The sequence below is a fragment of the Sus scrofa genome, chromosome 1 (genome assembly GCF_000003025.6).
Source record: "Sus scrofa isolate TJ Tabasco breed Duroc chromosome 1, Sscrofa11.1, whole genome shotgun sequence".
Lineage (NCBI taxonomy): Eukaryota > Metazoa > Chordata > Mammalia > Artiodactyla > Suidae > Sus > Sus scrofa.
In genome coordinates this window covers 207,469,964-207,492,088 of record NC_010443.5, presented here as the reverse complement: position 1 = coordinate 207,492,088, position 22,125 = coordinate 207,469,964, and the positions used below count along the sequence as shown (strand labels likewise).

General features: G+C 38.2%; 1 protein-coding gene across 1 annotated transcript in view; it reads right to left on the bottom strand.

Moving 5' to 3' along the window:
- TTC39B (tetratricopeptide repeat domain 39B) overlaps positions 1,336 to 22,125 on the bottom strand; it is a 143,409-nt gene continuing 122,619 nt past the window's right edge. The window contains 5 exon segments of the mRNA XM_021063500.1: positions 1,336 to 3,537; positions 5,844 to 5,960; positions 9,055 to 9,172; positions 18,299 to 18,407; positions 21,375 to 21,501. Of these exon segments, the coding sequence (XP_020919159.1) occupies positions 3,447 to 3,537; positions 5,844 to 5,960; positions 9,055 to 9,172; positions 18,299 to 18,407; positions 21,375 to 21,501 (562 nt within the window). The 3' untranslated portion in view covers positions 1,336 to 3,446.

Below are 22,125 nucleotides of genomic sequence, written 5' to 3'. Positions count from 1 at the left end.
AGTATCCATGAGGACTTGGTTCAAACCCTGGCCTTGTTAAGTAGGTTAAAGATCCAGTGTTGCCATGAGCTGTGGTGTAGGTGGCAGACACAGCTCAGATCTGGTGTTGCTGTGGCTGTGGCATAGGCCAGCAGCTGTAGCTCCGATTCAAAAACCCCAAGCCTAGGAACCTTCATATGCCATGGGTGCAGCCCTAAAAAGACAAAAAAAGGGGAAAAAAAAGAAAAAGAAAGGAAGGAAGAAAATGTCAACAGACTCTCTTTAAAGGAATGGATGAGAAGTGAAACCATAATGATTATTAACAGCAGGGGCCATTCATGCCCATCATAACATAAATACCTCTCAAAGCAGCTTCAAAAGTAGGAACACTCACTTTTGTTTTAACGGGGTAAGTCTTCTTTACACATATCCCACTGATTTGGAAGCCTAATCAAAGGCTCACAGTGACCTCAAAGCTCAACTACAAGCTCTCAGGCCAGGTAGGAATGATAGTCACATGGCTCTGCTAAACTCACTCCTTTGAAAAAGAGATGGTTATATTCTTGCATTGTTTCAATGACTAAAAATCCTTGATGCTGATTAATCTGGAATTCACTTCCCCATAGCTTCTACTCACTTGCAGAAGAGACAGAGAATCAATGAACTTTTTTTTTTCCTATATATCTTGGGACCTTCTTGTATCCAGGAGAAGCATAGAAACATTAAAATATATGTTCATATATGAGCTGATATGGCTAATCTGCCATGAATTGTCAAGTGGAAATCATGCTTTCTTTGTCACCAATCCCGCAAAGCATAACCTCTACTTGAGTCTTAAGTTAACATAGCACCAATCAAAACCCTGGCTCTCCATTAAAAAATAATAATAATAAAAAGGCAATTATACTAAGAACTACACAAACTGCACAAACTGTCAGACACATTGCCAGCCCAACATCCTCACATATGCCCCTCAAAACAGGAGATAAAATATGATCACTTCAGTTCTCATTCTTCACAGAACACCCTGAATTGCAAAATGACTCCAAAAATGCAGTATTAGCTGATGTCACAAGAAACTAGCACTACCATGGTATCTTGAATGTGGCAGGAAAACAGATGAATATTTGTAGCTTTAATGTTATTACATTTAAAAATCCATTGAATAGATTATCAAGTCACTGTAAAGGGACAGAAAATAAAAATACAAACAAAATAAAAACAAGTAACAGGGAAAATCTTAATGGCAGAGGCAAATTTTTTTCCACTTGTTTGGTAGAGTTAAAATAAAACAAAAATAACCACCGTTAGCTTAAATTGTCTCCATTTTACACCAGAAGGAGCATTTTTCACTGACTTTTTTTTTCCAACTTGCAGCTTCTTACAAAAGCAATATGAGATTTTTTTTTTATTTATTTTTTAAAAATAACACTACCAAAGCTCTTCGAAGGAACGTGGAAACCTTTTTGCCAAGTAATATACAAAGAAATTGCCGAGCAGATTTTCCACTACTAATTGTAATGATAATTAATTTATTTCCTCTTTTGTCCAGATCTAAAGTAAAGTTATATGATTCATTTTAACAGCACATGATAAAATCAACCACCAATATTATCTGAAGGGGTGGTACTACGAATAGAGTTATAGTCATCATTTTCCATTGGAAATACATCCTCCGTATTGGCCAAGAAAACAAAGAAAAAGAAAGAAAAAAAACAAAGAAAACAAAACCAAATACCTGCTGGATACAGGCTTATATAGCAGGGAATAAACAGCAAGGAGAAAATTCATAATGCAAGCTACTGTCAGTGCCAAATACACAAATACATTTAAGCTTGTTTGAATTTCCACGCTTCTTTCATTTTACATCAGAGAGCACAGACCCGGCCAGTACTTTGGTTTTGATAACCGTCATTTGTATACAAAAACCATTAACTATCACAATGACTCATATTCATACAGCTTTTCACAGTGTACAAAAAGCTATCCTATTCGTTATCTAACTGAACCCGCATAAACACCAGGCTGTGCTGCTATCCCCATTGGGGAAACTGAGTCCCAGCAAGGGTCAATGACTTGCTCCATGTCGAGGAACTGTTAAGGTGCAGAAACGGGCTCCCGAGGGCCATCCTGGGGCTGTTTTTGTTGAACTGCAGAGGCTTCCATGACAAGTTATTCTTCAAAATGGAAATAAGACAAAACCCTGATTCGTCGATTCATAGATGCAGTCATGTCCTTAGCCGCTGCACAGATAGAATGGAGAGTGGGGGAGGGGGGATGGAGGCCGTGGTGATTGTAAAATAAAACGCACGCGAAATGGAAATGGTTTGGATTAAACATTCTAACATTGTTCGCTGAGAATAAATACCTAAGACACAGACCCACAGTTATAAAACTGAAAGAGACCTTGAAAGTCATCTGTTCTTTTTCCATTTCACAGATGAAGAAAACATAGTAAGGGAGCCAGCAGGGAACTCCCTAAAGATCATCCTGGTAACTGCTACCTACAGCAGAGCCTGGACCTGCAGTCAGGCTCTCATGTGACTAAGTTTCCAAATTTTAAAGGACTAAGCACAGTCCAGATGGTTACCAGGAACCACCACAGTGCTAGAGAGATTAGAAAATTAGACTTTACACACCAACATTATGAGTGTAAAAATTACCGATATTTTACATATCACTTAAAGCAGCAGCAATTTTATAAGAAAAATAATCAGCATATATATTTTAGGCTCTCGTGGTTAAGGTTGAGGATAAGTTCTAAAGTATAACTTTTTCTTCCCTTTAGATACATGGAGTTTTTGAATTTTGTTATAATAATGATTGACTTAAGTACATTCAAAAACAGGAGTCTCTCAAAAATGTCATGACCTTTAACTTACATGAAGAATAAAAAACAATAACATTTCATCATCTTTTCTAGAAAGAGGTCTTTTCCGCCTACATTACCTGTCCCTGTTCACACTCATTGTCTGTCTTTTTCAAGAGTCTTCAGAAGGTTATTAAGCTATTTTGAATTATTTCCCCTCGGAAACTGATATACCAGGCAATAAAATATCTCGGAAGTTTAACTGACCAACAAATCTAAAAAGGACTCAGGTTGTGAGTCATTTGCTACTTAAACAATATTCATTTCCACATTAAAAAAATAAATAATCTAATGAGACTTTATTGTACCTGTGAGTCCTTTAAAAGATTTCTTCACTCTCCGATTCAAATCTGATATGAAATTCTTTTTGGAGAGGCAAAGTATAAGAGTTTTCTAGACATTACTGATCATTCCATGGGGGGAGGGGGACACTTATGTGACCAAAAGTAAAGCACACAGATGATAGAAAATATTGACAGTAAAATTCGTTTTTTGTCTCTCATTCACAAAAGCGCCCTTCCACTTTAATATAAGGTCTACTCTATAGCAGATGCCAGTACTAACTAATTGAGAGAAAATTCCATCCTTCATGTTCCGATCAATCTGAGGAAGATTTTCTCCAGAGGTGAAGAGCTGCCTGAATTCTGAAGTGTAGTCTGGACTCCAGTGAGTAATCTTTGTAGTTATTTCTAAAGACAAATAACAATAAAATTGTAATGTCAAAATTCCTTTACATATCAGGGCACCACCACCCTCCCTGCTTCCTCTCCTCTTCGTTCCTTATTTGCTTTCAAATGTTGATATGCAAAACAGTGGATTTTGTTAAAATGCAGATTCTGGTTCCTGTGAGAAGAGGCAATATTATGTGTTTCTAGAAGCTTCCTGGTGGTAGTCTAAAAATCACACTTTGAGTAGCAATGTTTACCTAATTACCAAGCCATTCACAAACAGCAAGAAGGCAGCCTTAACAAATTTTGTGAACTATTTCTAAATAGTTCACCCCCTTTTCTAAACTGGAAAATTTAGGCAGTCTCATAGAAACAAGGTAAACATGTTCATTCACCCTGTCCAAAAAAAAAAAAAAATTATTTTGAAACTTTCAGGAAACAAAAAATCACCAAAAAAAGCAGCAGGATTACTCTGTGACACACCAATGACCTCATCAAGCACCACAGCTTTAAACATCACGGTCTAGGAGTTCCCACTGTGGCCTAGTGGGTTAAGAACCTGACACAGTGTCCATGAGGATGCAGGTTTGATCCCTGGTCTTGCTCAGTGGATCAAGGATCCCATGTTGCCATGAGCTGCAGCGTAGGTCACAGATGTGGCTCGGATCCCATGTTGCTGTGGCTGTGGTGTAGGCTGGAAGCTGCAGCTTCAATTTGACCCCTAGCCCGGGAACTTCCATATGCTGCAGGTGTGGCTATAAAAAGAAAAAAAAAAATTATAGTCTATGTGCTGGTGATTTTGAAATATCAACATTTGGCTTTGACCTTTAATTGAACTCCATGTTTCTATATTTGACTGTCAACTTACCATCTCCATGTGAATACCTAATAGGTACCTCAAAATATCATCATCCAAACAGAAGTATGCTTTTTTTTTTCCTCTCCCCAAATCTCCTTCTTTAAATTCCCAATTTCAGTAAAGCATCATTATCAACCTAGGAGCTCAACACCCTCCCACACCCCCAGGAGTGCTCCCTACTCAGTTTTCTGGTGACTGATCTTTTCAGGACTGGCTTTAATAACACCAGTCTCAATTATATATCACCTCCTCAAGGAAATCTTCCAGAATCAACCTAATCTAAAGTAATACCAAGGTCGGAGATCGCATTGTGGCTCCACGGGTTAAGAGTGTGACTAGTATCCATGAGGATGTAGGTTGGATCCCTGGCCTCGCTCAGTGGGTTAAGAATCCAGCATGAGCTGCAGGCTAGGTCACAGATGTGGCTTGGATCCCGTGTTGCTGTGGCTGTGGCGTGAGCTGGGAGCTGCAGCTCCTCTTCAACCCGTAGCTTAGAAAATTCCATATGCCACAGGTGCAGCCCTAAAAAATGCAAAAAATAAAGTAATACAAAGGTACCCTGTATCATATTGCAAATCTCAGCAAAGCACATACCATTGCTACTTATCTTATGTGCTTCGTATCCATCCCCCTGCAACCTACAAAGTAGAAAACTTGCCTTTTTATGCACAGTTGTCTGTCTAGAACCTCTCCTAGTTCCTGAACACATATTAGGTACTCAGTGAATACTTGCTGAATTTGAGTAAGTGAGCATACTAATGAATCACTAAGCTATTTATGGCCTGGAGCTATCATGGCGTTCTTTCTCTATGGCAAGCAGTGTTCAAAGCAAACAGACCACAGGGTTTGTGCCACCAGTAAGTGAGCCATGATCACAAGTTCACGAGTCATTATTGTTCAGCAGAAATGATGAAGGGCTTTGAAACTGCAAAAGTAGTAAGAAAGAAGAAAGAGGGGAAGATTCAAAGGGCTTCTTCAAATCTCTGGCTCTTTAAGGAATGAGAGAGAGCTGGTGGAATACCCCAAGGGTCAGAAAACTATGACCAAAATAATGGCCAAATCTGGGCACACTCGTGCATTTACATGTTGTCTTCTGTGGTTGCTTTCAATACAGTTGAGTAGTTGCAATGGAGACTTCATACTTCAAAGCCAAAAATACCACTAACTGGCCCTTTACAGAAAAGTTTGCTGACCCCTGATATAGAAGAGAATAGGTTAGAAATCTGTCATGTAGGTACTTAAAATCACAACTATTTGTAAACAGTCATAGGGTCAGGCATTAAGTAGGTTGGAAAGAGCACAATTCCAGCAAAGGCCATGAGGAGAAGCTAAGCATAAATTAGCAAGTCATGACTAATTTTTCATTAATGTGTTCGTTTTTAAGTGTATAAAGTTACTGCTGTTGTAAAAATAGTATTGACATTCCCGACTCCACAACAATGAGGGAAAACATGCCATTTTCACTCACCTTGCAGTTTCTAGGACCTTTATGGCCTTGTCAATTTCCCCTTGGTTTTTATACAAAAATGCCAACTCAAACAGAGTAAACGGCACTAGGTAGTGGTCATACTTCAGTAACTTTTCACTAAAAGAGCGAATGAAAAGTAATTAAGTCTTAACAGAACAAAGAACATGTTCTTTTTCTATATATCTATATCTATCTTCCCCATCTTTAAGAAAACAGGTACAACACCAAGCCTATCAACAGAGAAAAGCAGTCATTATACAGTTAAAGAACTTAACAAATCATGGCAATAAATAGTTTGCTTTTAATATATCACTCCTTTATTTTATTCCTTGATCTAAATTCAGTGCTAAGGAAAGTTTACTGCCCTTCAGGTAGACAAACATATGCAGATGTTCAAAGATTAACCCCAGAAAGTACAAGTTCATCCCTCCCCAACAGGAACGTATTCAGGAAATGACTCCATTAAGAAAATGACTCCTCATATTTTTCACCAAGGTTCAACCCTCTTTGCACCAGTGTCTTATAATGCTTAAAAATGTCAAGGAGGAAGTGGTAAACACTTCTGTTTTCAGCAATATTATGAAAATGCTCTGACAACAAACTATCTAGAAGCACTGAAAAAAATAAGAGCAACACCCTTCCAAATGCATGGCTCAGCTTACAAAAACTTAAGAAAAACTCTCGAACTGAAAACAAAACAAAACCAGAACTAGAAGCTTGTGAATGATGCCAATGCACTCCTGGGTCTGTTTCATGCTGAATCTGCCTGGGCTTTGTGTCTCAGTGTCCACACAGGAGGTGAAGCCTTGAGCCTACATAGAGAAGGCAGCCAGGGGTGGGACCTCTACATAATGCTGGGGCCTCGCTCCACCCAGAGAAAGGGCAGATGGCAAAAACTTGCTCGTGGCACAGGGTAATTGGCCCCTTGGCCTGCACTCTAAGTAAAAAGAAAAAACACATCCCTTGAGAAATTAATAACCAATAGGCCTGCCCTTACATGAATTTGCAATTCAAAGTTATGTGGCCCAGGGAGATCCCACTGTGGCTCAATGAAAATGAACCCGACTAGAATCCATGAGGATATGGGTTCAATCTCTGGCCTTACTCAATGGGTTAATTATCTGGTGTTACCATGAGCTGTGGTGTAGGTTGCAGACTCAGCTCAGATCTGGCATTGCTGTGGCTGTAGCGTAGGATGGTAGTTGCTGCTCTGATTTGACTCCTAGCCTGGGAATTTCCATATGCTCTACCCACAGCCCTAAAAGGCAAAAAAAAGAAAAAAAAAAAGCAAACAAAGTTATGTAGCCCAAAGGATCCAAGAACCTCTAAGCAATGAAATTAACATGAAAGTGGCCACAATCTGGAAAAGCCTTTGGGGTATCTGGCAGAAAAAAGTAAAATCACTTTAAAGAGGGACTCTTCCTCAATCCTAGACTCCTAGAGGTCTCAAGATACAACCTCACTGAAAGTCAGCTCACAATCAGGAGTTCCCGTCACGGCTCAACACTAACGAACCCATTTGGTGTCCATGACGATGCAAGTTCAATCTCTGGCCTCGCTCGTGGGTTCAGGATCCAGTATTGCCATGAGATATGGCGTAGGTTGCAGACGTGGCTCAGATTTGGCATTGTTGTGGCTATAGGAAGGGAGGTGCAGCTCTGATTCGACCCCCAGCCTAGGAACTTCCATATGCTGTGGATGCAGCCCCAAAAAGACAAAAAAAAAATTAATTAAAAAATAAAATACACGAGCAAGCAATTCAAATATGAAAAAAAAAAAAAAACCCACAACCAATTGCCAAAGTGGGTCATCCTTTTGATCCTAAGAAGAACCACCACTAAAAGAGAACTTGACAGATACTTCTTTAACATGTTTACTAAATACAATGCATTATTTATTTGGGAAATAGACACTCTCTCTTTCCCCTTCTTATTAGGATACCAGCCCTCCTATATTTCCACAAAATATTGTCAGAAAGAGAGGAATCAGTAACTATGGATGGAAAAGCACATGATGTGCAACAGATGATGTCAAGTGGAGGTCTGTGGCTGTGATCTCTTTGGCTGACACAATAGTTTCCGAAATATCGAGCCAAGATTTAAAAATTGGGAGATGTTACATAAAATTCAGACTCCAGGCTTTTGATGAAAAAAAATGTAGGGATTATTGCTACTGGGCCCACACTGTCCAGAGCAATAATCAATTAGAGTTCAGGAGTGGCTGCACTCTTTAGAGAGAATACACAATCTCCCTCATCTGCAGTGCCCACTAATCTCCATTCCAGCCATCACTCAGTAAGGTCACGTGCCTGGCCCCTGTGGACAAGTGCATTTGTTACTCCAGCTGTAGAGAAGAAGGCCAGGCATCAGAACCTTGACTCAACTCTCTATAGCACAAGAGCAGGACATCATCATCAGCGCTATGGGGGAGTAAAACTCATTCATGTATGGAAAAATGCCCCTTGCCAACAGAGAAGCAGTCACGGTGTTCATCAGTCTTCTTTCCTGCCAAATTATCATCACCATGATGGCGAGTCTGTTTACTCAACGTTAAATCCCCAGGATTCAGAATCACAGTCTCTGGCACATAGTGGGTACTCAAATATCTGTGGAATAAATGAATGGCAGGCAACACATGAATCAAAAGAAAGCATCAGGAGTTCCCGTCGTGGTGCAGTGGTTAACGAATCCGACTAAGAATCATGAGGTTGCAGGTTCGGTCCCTGCCCTTGCTCAGTGGGTTAACGATCTGGCGTTGCCGTGGGCTGTGGTGTAGGTTGCAGACGCGGCTCGGATCCCATGTTGCTGTGGCTCTGGCATAGGCCGGTGGCTACAGCTCCGATTCAACCCCTAGCCTGGGAACCTCCATATGCCTCAGGAGCAGCCCAAGAAATAGCAAAAAGACAAAAAAAAAAAGAAGCATCAGCTGCTCAATATGTTGCTGCCAGAGTTTAGATGGTCACCTGTCAGCCTGGATGGAAATTGAGCTTTTGTAAGTCACCTTTGCACACCAAGTGGAAATGCATAAAGCCATGTTCCACTTGGGTCATAATTTTGTTCTTAAAGCATAAGGAAAAAGACACTGTGTTCACTTTCTGGTCACGCAAAGTAAAAGGGTAGTAAAAGGGAGATAAAAGTATCATTCTCTCACAGTGATTCATTCTCCAGAGACCACAATTTACAATCAGGCTGGTTCCCCTGTCTGCTTTTACCTCTGGATCACATGATTGAAACATAATTCTGCTTGCAGTGGCCGCTGTAAGTTCTTCAGGCAGCATCCTTTCAGCAACTTCACTAAGCACTCATCATCTATTGAGTAGTCACTGGAGTCTTAAAGCAAAAAGGAACACATGATTCACACACAGAAAGAAAAATACTCATCAAAATCCTCTGTAAGAGGCAGCACGAACAGTTCTTAGGTATCAGAGGGATCATTTAAAAACAAGGAAAATATGCTCAGCATGTGTGATGCCCCACTAAACAAAATACAATGAAAAGATTTCAAATTAAAAGTATACTGAGTTTACTACATGAGTACACCATTTTATTAAGGGGTTCACCAGCCAATTAAATGTTTTTTGGGTGCTCATACTGTGAGTTATGTGACTTCATATACAATAATAGGAAGCCTGAACTGTTAAAACAAAAAAAAAAAAAGTAAAAGCTTTATTAATTCTAGGAAAGGTAAAGCGGTGAGGAGCAAGCAGGCTGCCTCTTCCTGTGGTTCTGGCCCCTCACTGCGCTGGCTTTGTGCACAAGAGGGTAATGCTTCCATATGGAAGAGCAGATGGCCTTCTCCCCATTAAAAATTCAGGAAGGAGAACACCCTCTCCAGATCGTTATGTTTACAACTTATCAGTTCTCCCAGGTTATGTGCTTTGGGAGAAGAAATTATGTCATAAAATTAGATAAAATGGTTCTAAAGGAAGTACAAGGCACCTAAAAATCTCCACAAACTTCTAACTGCTTGGGGCTAAGGTAGGGCATTTTCTTTCAGGACTTTTTCCCTTTCGAAAATGACTCCTCACTTCCTACAGCCCAAGGACAATACATATTAAACAGAAGGAACCATATCTGCAGTGGCATCTATCTGACAATGGTGGCCACTTCACATTCACCACTTGTGAATTTCAGTTGTTTTGTTTTGTTTTTGTTGTTGCAAGTTAGGTGCAACTAACAAACCATTCCAAGACATACTGGTAATTTATACCTTTCAGGCTTGACAACACAGGTGGGGAGGGCCAGTAAACCAAACTGACAAGGCCCTGGGAGTCCCTCAAACTGAAATAATCTTGCTTTCAGTACAAACATCAGAAATCACCATTAACACATGCTTGTGTTTTAATCAATAAACTGCTTGGCTTGGGGAGGTTATCTATGCTACTTTAACCAATTCAAGGGAGTCACTTTACTTCTAGGTGCTAAAAAGAGCTGATATTCACCTCTCACTTCCAAGATCTGACAGGTTACTCAACAAGAAAACCACAGATATCAATGACAAATTATCTTCCCTGTTACTTAAAGCCCATTCCACACACACCCCAACAAAAAAATCGATGTATACTTCTAATCATGGACACTCATTAAAATATACATTCAAGAAGCAGTATCTTTCCATGCCAAGAACCAACCCCTTACAGTCCATATTGGATGCTAAGGTCTAGTATCATATTTGCACATTCTATCGAGTTCTGTGTCTCATTTTATGACAGTTTGTGTTATCACACCATTTTGGTGCTCAGTGAAGGATGATTTTGCTGAGGAACAGACATGACACCATGGAAAGCTGAAGTACCATTAAAATATACAACTTTTATTTAGATCATGAGCTAGGGATTTAGAGAATGGATTTAAAAGGAAGAAAAAGAAAAAAAAAAAAGAAAGAAAGAAAGAAAAAAAACCCCACATCCTCCAAAAACCTTAGAAAGCAAAATCATTATTTCCTCAGACCACACAGTACTATCTCCCCTAAAACGTGAAAGCTTTATCAAGACTATCATCCTTATGGGTGAATTCATGGTTGAACATTTCAACATACAGTTTCCATTTATACCTCCCCAAAAATTACATAATAATGCTGCCAAAGCATATTTTCATCACAAAAGATCTGTTGAACTTAAATAAAGCAGAGGGTGGGCTTAGGAAAAAGGAAGCTTGAAGGCCCAAACTATAAAAATATCTACCTTGAACTTTTCAGAAGCTAGTTGAAATGCACCAAAGGAAAAATCTGAAAATAGATTTAGAAAGTGAAAAGCCACAAAGTAACACTTTCCATTTTATGTAACTCTGATGATGGCTGCAACATAATTTCACCAAGCAAATTAATTCTAACAAATAGTCAAAGGAGAACTACTGAACCAACTTCTGGCTATATGTTGAATAGAGGTAGATTTCCAACAAAGCACTATTAGAATTAACAGCAAGCCCAGACTCCAGGCACACTACCAAGTGTTTTTCTCTTTAAATGGTATTCTTTCCTTTGAGTCTCTAACCTCTCATAACTACAGCATTGTCGGAGACCACCAATAGCATCTTCTACCATCTTTGACTTTAGAGACACTTTCCAAAGGGAAGAGAAGCAAAAACATATTCATTTCCTATTATTGGGGGCCTCAGTGGAGGCCAAAGTCAACTTAGGTTTACCACTTCACTTCATTTTTCAATTTTGGATTTTTTTTTTCCCCTCACTCTGAAGGATCCAATCTTAATTACTAAAAGATCTGTGGGGGCATAAAATCAGGTAATCATCTTGTATAAACTGTGGACCTAGAAGGGATCATCACATGTTTCCTGTGCTCCATCCAGCAAAAGGGATCTTTAGGAAATAAATCAATTTTTTTTTAACCCACCAGGAAGACATTCAAAGACACACTGTACAAAGTATGGTATGTCTGTCTGTCTGAGCTCCCCCTTGCCCTGTGTAAATATGTCTCAAAGTCTAAAACCTCAATATGTCATTAAAAGAGAAAGGAATGGATGGAGAGAACAGCCTGGTTTTCTAAATCTCTATTGCATTTTACATGCACAGGCTGACAGAAATATTACTACTTTAATTTTTTCCCCAACCAAGGTAGGGGCAAAATAAACTTGGGGATAGAGGTGAGGAGCCTGCCCAGGAGTTCCCATCATGGCGCAGTGGTTAACGAATCCGACTAGGAACCATAAGGTTGCAGGTTCGATCCCTGGCCTTGCTCAGTGGGTTAAGAACCCGGCGTTGCCGTGAGCTGTGGTGTGGGTTGCAGACGCAGCTCAGATCCTGAGGTGCCGTGACTTTGGTGCAGGACGGCAGCTACAGCTCCGATTAGATCCCTAACCTGGCAACCTCCATATGCTGCAAGAGCAGCCCTAGAAACGGCAAAAAGACAAAAACAAAAACAAAACAAACAAACAAAAACAAAACAAACAAACAAAAAAAAAGAGCCTGCTCAAATGGAGAAAATTCCAGTGGTTTCAGAACTTCTTAACAGAGTGGGTGCTTTGTATCTGAGGGTTTCACATCTGCAGATTCAACCAGACAGATGCTGAGTTATGTTTAAAACCCATGACTGAATCTGCGGACGCAGAACCACAGATACAGAGGGCTAAATATGGAACTTGAGCATCCATGGATTTTGGTATCACAGCAGGTCCAGGAACCAACTCCATGCAGAACTGAGGGATGACGGTATACAAAGGCCTTACTCCCTTGTGGTAGGTATTAGTCTATGCTACAAAGGATGGACATTCAAACATGAGAATTTATTCTACTGAACCAAAACCCTTATCTTTGTAGTAAAATAGAAGAAGCAAGCTGGCCTACTCCTCTGGGAGACAAACACCCTACAAATGACTTCACTTAATGAGTTTTCTCTTTACTTTCCAGTTTTACATATCCACTTATTTGAAAACATGTTCATTTTTACACCTAATTTGTAAATGTTTGGGTTTTAATCACAGTTAATTCCCTTAGTGGCAAGAGCAATGCTTTCTTTGCCTATCATAATGCTATGTCTAGTATGGAAAATCTAAGAGTGTTCAAATGAACAAATTAATGAAAAGTGGCCATATTGGGTCAAAAAAATAAATACTAGTAAATGTGTTCAAAGGCCCAAATGGATTTTACTGAAGTATATTTTGTCAAATCTCATTTTTTAAAGTAAAGTTTCACAGAGTTTTATTTTAGTTAAAATTTAAAATTATGTAGCTTTATGTAAAAAGATTGACTTTTCCACTCAAAATAAGTATTTTCCCTTTTTTGAAATTATTCTGCTTTAAAAATAGTAAAAAAAAAAAATCAACTCACATGCATTAGGGTGGCTACTACTAAAAAATACAAAAAAGGAAACAAACAAAAGAGAAAGTTACAGGAATTGTCAAGAATGTAGAGAAATTGAAACCCTTGTACACTATGCGTAGGGATGTTTATCAAATGATGCGGCCTCTAGAAAACACTACGGCAATTCCTCAAAAAATTAAAAATAGAAATGCCAGGAGTTCCCATCATGGCTTAGCAGTTAATGAACCCTACTAGTATCCATGAGGACACGAGTTTGATCTCTGGCCTTGCTCAGTGGGTTAAGGATCCAGCATTACTGTGGCTGTGGTATAGGTAGGCAGCTGTAGCTCTGATTTGACCCCTAGCCTGAGAACTTCCATATGCTGTGGGTGCGACCATAAAAAAAAAAGAAAAGAAAGAAAGAAAGATTGCCATATGATCCAGCAATTTCACTTCGGGGCTTATATCTTAAGGAATTCCTCAAAAAAAAAAAAAAAAAAAAAAAGTGCTTACCCAAGTTCATGAAAGTATTTATTATTGACAATTTCCAAAAGAAGAAGCAACTTAAATATGCATTGATGGATGAATAGGTAAAATGTGGTCTAAACATCCAAGGGAATAATATGCAGCCTTAAAAAGGAAGGATATTCTGAAACATACTACAAATGGATGTACCTGGATGACATTAGGATAAGGGAAATAAGGCAGTCACAAAAAGACAAATACTGTGTGACTCTACTCATACCTAGTCTTTAGAGCAGTAGCAATCAAATTTATAGTAACAAAAAGTAAAATGGTGGTTGCCAGCAGCTGAGAGAGGATGAAATGAGAAGTTATTATTTAATGAGGATGAAAAAGTTACCAAAACTGGTTCACAACAAAGTGAATATACTTAACATTATTGGGCCACCTAAATTTTATATTATGTACATTTTACTACAATTAAAAATTTAAAAGACAATTATAAAAAATGAAAGGGGGTTTATCATAACTCTATATTAATGGAAAGAGTGTAGAAAATATGTTAGTGATAGAACATCAGGAACACAGACAAAGGAAGTCTGAAATGTCCATATAGTGAGTCTTTTGTCTAACTTATACATATGCTCCTTTGGTTCTTTGTTAAATAAATACAAAGTTTAAAATCCTTCTTTGGTCCCAGTTTCTTGAGCCTTCGCATCCACTTGTTTCCCTAGTACCCAGAAATCAAAGGGAATTATCAGGCCATGAAGAAGAACACCTCAATATTTTGGCTACTCTACCTAACCTTTAGCTCAAAAGGAACTGAAGTATTATAACTTTTCTGTAAAATGGGGAAGAAAAAAGAAGAGAAAGGAAACCATAGTTCTTTTATTTAAAAAAAAAATGCTGCCTTTAATATGGAATGGTGACATACTCCTATTCCATCAGCAGATGGGCTCATGTATGACTGTTCTTCAGCAGTGGAGTAGAATATACCACTCACTTGGTTTCCCTGTTTGTGTCTGCAAGAAGGCTTGTGATGAGGTGGGGAGGGTGGTGGTCTATGGACTCAGGACAGCACTGCTCAGAGTTCCCATTGTGGCTCAGCAAGATTGAATCCGACTAGCACCCATGAGGACACAGGTTTGATCCCCAGCCTTGCTCAGTGGATTAAGGATCCAGTGTTGCCGTGAGCTATGGTGTAGGCTGCAGACACAGCTTGGATCTGGCGATGCTGTGCCTGGGTATAAGCCAGGGGCTATAGCTCCAATTCAGCCCCTAGCCTGGGAACCTCCACATGCCATGGGTGTGGCCCTAAAAAACAAACAAACCAAAAAACAGCACTGCTCTTTCTTTCTGTTGGATTCTTTAGCTATCCAGCCTGAAACTTTGAGCTTGTTAGTAGATACAACCACTGATTCGGATTTCATTCTTTTATAGTTCTTCTCCTTATTGATAGGCATCTAGAGCCAGAATTATTTATTTATTTATTTATTGTCTTTTGTCTTTTTTAGGGCTGCACCCGAAGTACATGGAGGTTCCCAGGCTAGGGGTCTAACTGGAGCTACAGCCGCCGGCCTATGCCAGAGCTAGGGAAACACCAGATCCGAGCCACATCTGCGACCTGCACCACAGCTCATAGCAAGGCCAGATCCTTAACCCACTGAGAGTGCGGGGATCGAATCCTCAACCTCATGGTTCCTAGTCTGATTCACTTCTGCTGCGCCATGACGGGAACTCCTAGAATTTTGTAATAAATTTTATTGGAATAAAGGTGGCTTATAATGCTATGTTATAATGTACAGCAAAGTGAATTAGCCATATATATATATATATATATATATATATATATATCCATTTTTTTTCAGATTCTTTCCCCAGATAGGCTATCACAGAATATTTAACAGATTTCCCCGGGCTATATAGTAATTCCTTGTTACTAATCAATTTTGCATAGTGTGTATATGCAAATCCCAACCTCCCAATCCACCCCTTGTGGTAACCCTAAGTCTGGTTTTGAAATCTTTGAGTCTGTTTTGTGAGTAAGTTCTTTTGTATCATTTTTTATTATATTCCACATATTAATGATCTCATATGATATTTGTAAAAGCTAGAATTGTTTTAAATATGGAAGACGGCCTACATGCCCAACAATACTGAAAGAGTTAATTAAATTACAATATATTAGCTCCATGGAAGTACACAAAGCTGTTGAAATTACTATAAGGGTTACTTAGCAACAATTAAAACATTTATTATAAAACTACCATATAATCCAGCAATCCCACTTCTAGGTATTTATCTGGAAAAAAAAAAATAGTAATGCGAAAAGATATATGCACCCTCTTGTTCACTGCTGCATTATTTACAATAGCCAAGATTATGGAAACAACCTAAGTGTCCATAGATGGATGAACAGATAAAGAAAATGTGAGTGTTATTTATATATTATAAATAATTATATATATATTATATATATAAAATATTCAGCTATTGCCATTTGTAGTAACATGAAGGACCTTGAAATATTCAGCTATTGCCATTTGTAGTAACATGAAGGACCTTGAAGGCTAAGTGAAAAAGTCAGACAGAGAAAGACTAACTAACATCATATGATCTCACTTCTTTGTGAAATCTTAAAAAAAAAAAGGCTCATAGATACAGATAACAGACTGGTTGGTTGCCAGGGACAAGGGGTTTAGGAGTGGCTGAAATGTGTGAAAGTGTCAAAGGTATAAACTTACAAACTTCCAGTTATAAAATAAGCACATCATGGAGATGTACTATACAGCACGGTGACTTAGTTAATACTGTATTATACATTTGAAAGTTGCTAAGAGAGTAGATCTTAAAAGTTCTCAACATAAGAAAAAAAAATTTGTAACTATGTATGGTAACAGATGTTAACCAGACTTAGTGTGGTGATTATTTTGCAATGTATACAAATATCAAACATTATGTTGCACACCTGAAACTAATACAGTGGTATAGGTCAATTATATTTTAATGGGAAAGAGTTTATGATATATTAAATGAAAAAACCTAGGCTAGAGTGTATCTGGGTACACTATGATCATAACTATAAGAATAAACCTGGGTATTGGGGAAATAACAATTGATTACAGTTTAAAAAAAAGAAGAATAAACCTGGGATGGCGAACCCAGAAATTCTAAAATAATTGTGGACAGAGGGAAAAATATGGGTGACGTTTTGCACCTATTATGTATTAACCATAATGACATGTTTAATTTTTTTAAAGTAAGTATAAAGAGAAATTTCATTAAACAGTTCAGCCTCATACTGTGGTCGAGGTAAAAAATGATGCAAATGAGGTAATTATCCCTGCTCACAATAATTTAATCACCCTCATGGAGACTATATTGAATAGGAAGCCAGTATTCCTTCAGTGCCCATTTTCTTCAAGTTAAGAAAAACGAGTTAACTGTTAGAATCTCTATACACTTTTCGGTGTTTATCAGCTCAGAAGTTTTGGTCTTACTTCTGTGGTTAGAACATTCCAGAAGCTAAGACCATTATCTTGGAATGATTTGGGAGTTGATAAGGAACACAACAAAGGCTATCATCTAGGGCATTTTTTAAGCAAAAGATAAAGCCTCTATTTACGGCAGAGAACTAGAAAACACCAGAGCAAGAAAACTCTGGGTATCATCTGGTGTGACACCACCCCCATTTTAAAGAAACTTCAGGCCCTCCTGGGTATGGATGAGTTATATTTCCCAGAGTCTCACAGCTGTAGAGCCAGGACTATAAGCCCAGACCAGCTGATTTTCCTTCTACTACACCAGCTGCTCCCAGTAAACAGAGCTTCCAATGAACTAGAGAGGAATCTCCAGGACAATCAAAAGTCATGAGGAAAAAATAAATAAATAAAAATGTTACAAGATTTCAACTTGGAAACAATTCTCTGTGGCTATGAAAACGAGAGTCATTAGAGAGCAAAAAGGAGGCATGGAAAGAGTCACAACCAACTAAAACCAGAAGGAGTACACATTTCCCTTGTGCTGCTCTAAAATTCAACTGTCTTCGTCTTTTTTTCTGTAATACTTAAGATAAAATAACCATGACATATAATTCACCCATTTAAAATGTGCATTTCAGAGTTCCCATTGTGGCTCAGCAGAAACAAATCTGACCAGTATCCATGAGGACACAGGTTCGATCCCTGGCCTCACTCAGTAGGTTAAGGATCCAGCATTGCTGTGAGCTGTGGTATAGATCACAGACGCAGCTCAGATCCCACATTGCTGTGGCTGTGGCATAGACCTGTGGCTACAACTCTAATTCGACCCCTAGCCTGGGACCTCTGTATGCCATGGGTGTGACTGTGAAAAGATGAAAAAGACAAAAATAAAACATCAAGTGTGCATTCAACAGTTCTAGGTATATTACAGAGTTGTGCACCATAACCACTGTCAATTTAAGAACATTTTCATTATTCCCCAAAAAGCAGTGCCATACACTTCAGCTGTCACACAATCCCAGTTCTCCATCCCTAGGCAACCACTGATTCACTTTCTGTCTCTATAGACTGATCTATCCTCAATATTTTGTACAAATAGAATCACACACTCTCGTCTTTTGTAGCCGACTTCTTTCAGCTTTCTTGAGCCCAGACACCTGTGGCTCAAGCTTTTTTGTCCTCATCTGGCACACAAATTAACACAAGGAGATGTGCACAGGAAAAGGAACGGAGAAGGCTCTTATTTTTCATACTTACCTTCACTTTGCAGAGCTGCCTCAGCCTTTTCAACAGTTACCAAAAGATTTTCAGAAAGGTCTTTTCTTTTGCTCACTAGTGGAAAACCATTCCAGACATACATCATTTCCTAATGAGGAAAAATGAATAAACTATTCTAATTATGTGAGGTTATTCAATGTTCTTTCCAAGAACAAAATGATGTTACGTGCCTTTTGCCTTGATTGCTAGTGATCTCAAGACAACATACAGAGGTCATTTTCCTTAGCTTTTCTCATTTGGAGTTTAGTGATTTAATTTCCCTTTTTCCCTTTTTCTCACTTTATTATATGCTTTTTGCCTTTTATACTGCCAAGTAATTCAAGATATATACTGTGTTTTTACTGAAAAATTAATTTACTCATTCATTTAACAAGTATTTATTAAGCACTTACTGGTATTCAATCCTTTTGGAAGATCATAGATACAGAAATAAATACAATATTTTAAACTGATATTGTGAACAATTCTATTTAATGTAAATTTTTGTTGTTATCATTAGGTAAAGGTAAATATTTTTCAACATCTCCCAATTGTTTACATAAAACGTTTCCAAGGACATTACTGAAAATGAACATATGAAATATTTTACCTGGCTGAGGTTCTCTTATACCATTAAAAATATGTGACAGTCCAGTAATGCCATCCAATAAGCAGAAAATGCATTCATTTAAAGGCCATATGGCTGAATGACAGCCCTTAAAAATGTAAACTAATGATTTCTCATTGCACATTACATTTAATAGCCTAACAGATGAGAAATTTTTTTTCTTTTTTCTTTTTTTTTTTTTTTTGGCCAGAAGCAAATGTGCTCTTGCTTGAAAATATTTTTCTAATCTTTCTGGTAGTACAGTTTCATATTTTGAAGGGTAATTAGTTTCTTCTTAGAAATAAATGAATGTTAAAATATGATAAAGATATTGTTTGAACAGCCTCTTACAGGGAAGCAGTAGAAATGAGGAAAATACACTGGAGTCAAGTAATCTTAACCTTACAGCCCTAAAAGCTAAGATCAGGATACTCTACCTTTTGTTTTCCATCTAAAGTTTCTTACTGCTAATAGTGTAAAAGTTCAATTAAATAACTAATGGAATGTTTACTCTGATGATTTTTTTTAGTTTTGTTTTTATTGAAAGAATATTTTATCAGAAGAAGGAAGGTTCATATCTGAGCTTCTCTTTTTATGAAATATAGGATTTTTGGTAAAATTCCTAGTTACCACTAACTTGAGCCAATTATACACCTTTAGGCCTGGAGAAAGAAGTGCTGTGAGTTAACCTTTCTTAAGACCCTTAATCAGAGCAAGATATGCATCATTATGTACATTCAAGCGTTTAAGTTCTAGGGTAGAAAAAGGATTATGGCGCTCTAGAAAAATGTCAGGGAAGTTCTTTGACACAGAAAGAAAAAAATTTCCCAGCACAAATCATTTGAAAAAAACGAAGCAGGAATGAAGCGAAAAGCTGTCATTGGTAAAACAGTGGCAGGCTCCACGTTAGCTGGGGAAGATATTTGGTCATTTTTGCGATTGGCATGGTGGTCTTATTTTTATTTGTACTCAGATCTGAATGGTCCTATTTTTGTCTCATTCCATCACAGGTACAGAACAACCTGGTCTGATAGTGATATTTTTCTCTTGTGATGGTTTATCTTAAGTAGGGAACACCTGGGTCCAGGTACTAGCGGCAGGCTAGCTCCCAGCTAATACCTGTTAAGGGCTGCAGTTTTCTTTCTTGCAGGATATACAAAGAGCTCATATAAGGCATATAATAAACAACGCAATGACAAATTTTAAGTATCTGAACAACAATTCACAAAAGAAGATGTAAAAATAAACAAGCATATGAAAAGATGCTCAACTGCATATGAAAACAGTAAAACACTGCTAGCAGGAATTGCAATTGATGCAGCCTTTTGTGGGGGCGGGGGGGGTGCAATTCTGAAATGTCGAATTATTCACTGCGTATGCCCTTCAACCAGGAATTCCATTTCTAGACATCGCTCTCAGATAATTATATGCCCATGTACAAAAAAGAGATAAAAGAATATTCATTGAAGCATGTTTGTAAATAGTAGTAACTAGAAACTAAATAGCAAATAACTGAATAAACTCTGTAATCATATATAGGTGTGTGTGTGTGTATATATATGTATGTGTGTATATGTGTGTGTATATATGTATGTATGTTATGTGTGTGTGTATATATACATGTATGTATGTATATGTATGTGTGTGTATATATGTGTATCAGGAAACCCAAAGGAAGACAACAGGTATCAGCTTACACTAAACAGCTTTCCTGTGCTATATGACTACCTACACAAAACTAAAGCCCCAAAGACTCATTGTAGTTTCACATGTTCAGTACTTTTTTAAAGAGGTCTTCATTAAGACAATTTAAGTTGATATGATGCTTTTCAACAAGTCTAGTCTAAATGGCATATGGACCAAGAGTATGGGCTCTAGCTTACTGCTCTGGAGCAAAGTGGCTGATTCAAACTGAGACATGCTCCAAGCATAGAATACACAACTGATTTCAATGGATTAGTACAATATAAAAGATGTGAACTCTCATTAATGTTTTTATAGATTACATGATCAAATGACAACATTTTGCATAAACTGGGTTAAACATTATTCTTAAAATGATTATCGCATGTCCTTTTACTTTTTAATTTTTAATGTGGCTACCAGAAAAAAGGTACATATGGGGCTTGCACTATAATTCAACAAAATTTCAATTACGTCAACTCACTTCTCTCTGCCTCAATTTCCTTACCTGTCAAATAAGGTTACAAAAAGAAACTCCTCTCATAGAGTTACTGTAAGAATTAAATAATAATTTTAAATACCCTTTATCATAATGCCTAGGACATACCAGCTAGTCAAAAAAAAATCCTATAATTTTATTATGTATCAATAATTTATTTATAAATGTTCACCTTACAGTGATTTTTAATTGAGCAAACCTCAGAACAAAAGTTAGATGTTCTCCCTGACACTGAATGGACAATCTGTTTCTAGGATGCAAGCAGTAGATAAAGTAAAGGCAGATACCAGGGCAGGCAAGACAAGCTTCACAGGTGCAGGCAACGAGGGAGAGTAACGCCGAGACTTCCTCACAGCAAATTTCTCAGTAGGGATGGATTTCCCTGCAATTCTCTGCTTCAAGCCATCCACCTGCCTGTGAAGAGACCCAGAACACATATTATTTACATCTGTCCTCATCACACTGCGCTCCCCAGACCAGTAGCATCAGCATCACCTGGAAATCAGCTCAGAAGATAAATCTTCAGGCTCCACCCCAGACCTACTAAATCAGCAGCTCTAGAGCTGGGGTCCAGCTGTCTGGATTTCAGTGGGTCCTCCCCGTGATTCTGATGCATGCACACATTTGCAAGCCACCATTGGCTGACATGGATTTCTTTCTAGTTAACTTAGCTAGCGTCCTAGCCTATCCAATACAGTCGAGGAAATCTAGATATAAAATTGGCAGTTTCCATAAGTAAGCAAGCAAGAGTCCAAAGTATTTATTCACATTGTAGATGCTCAGAGAGAGAGAGAAGGAGGTATACTGGGACAGTTCCCATTCCAATTCCAAGTAGGACACAGATCTATAAAATGATGTGGCTCAAAAGACAGCCATGTATAATTTGAGAAAATGTTTCCCAAGCACAGGGGATTTTGAAAATACTCAGCTAAAGGAGTTCCCTCATGGCTCAGTGAAAACAAATCTGACTAGCATCCATGAGGACGAAGGTTCAATCCCTGGCCTCACTCAGTGGGTTAAGGATCATTGCCGTGAGCT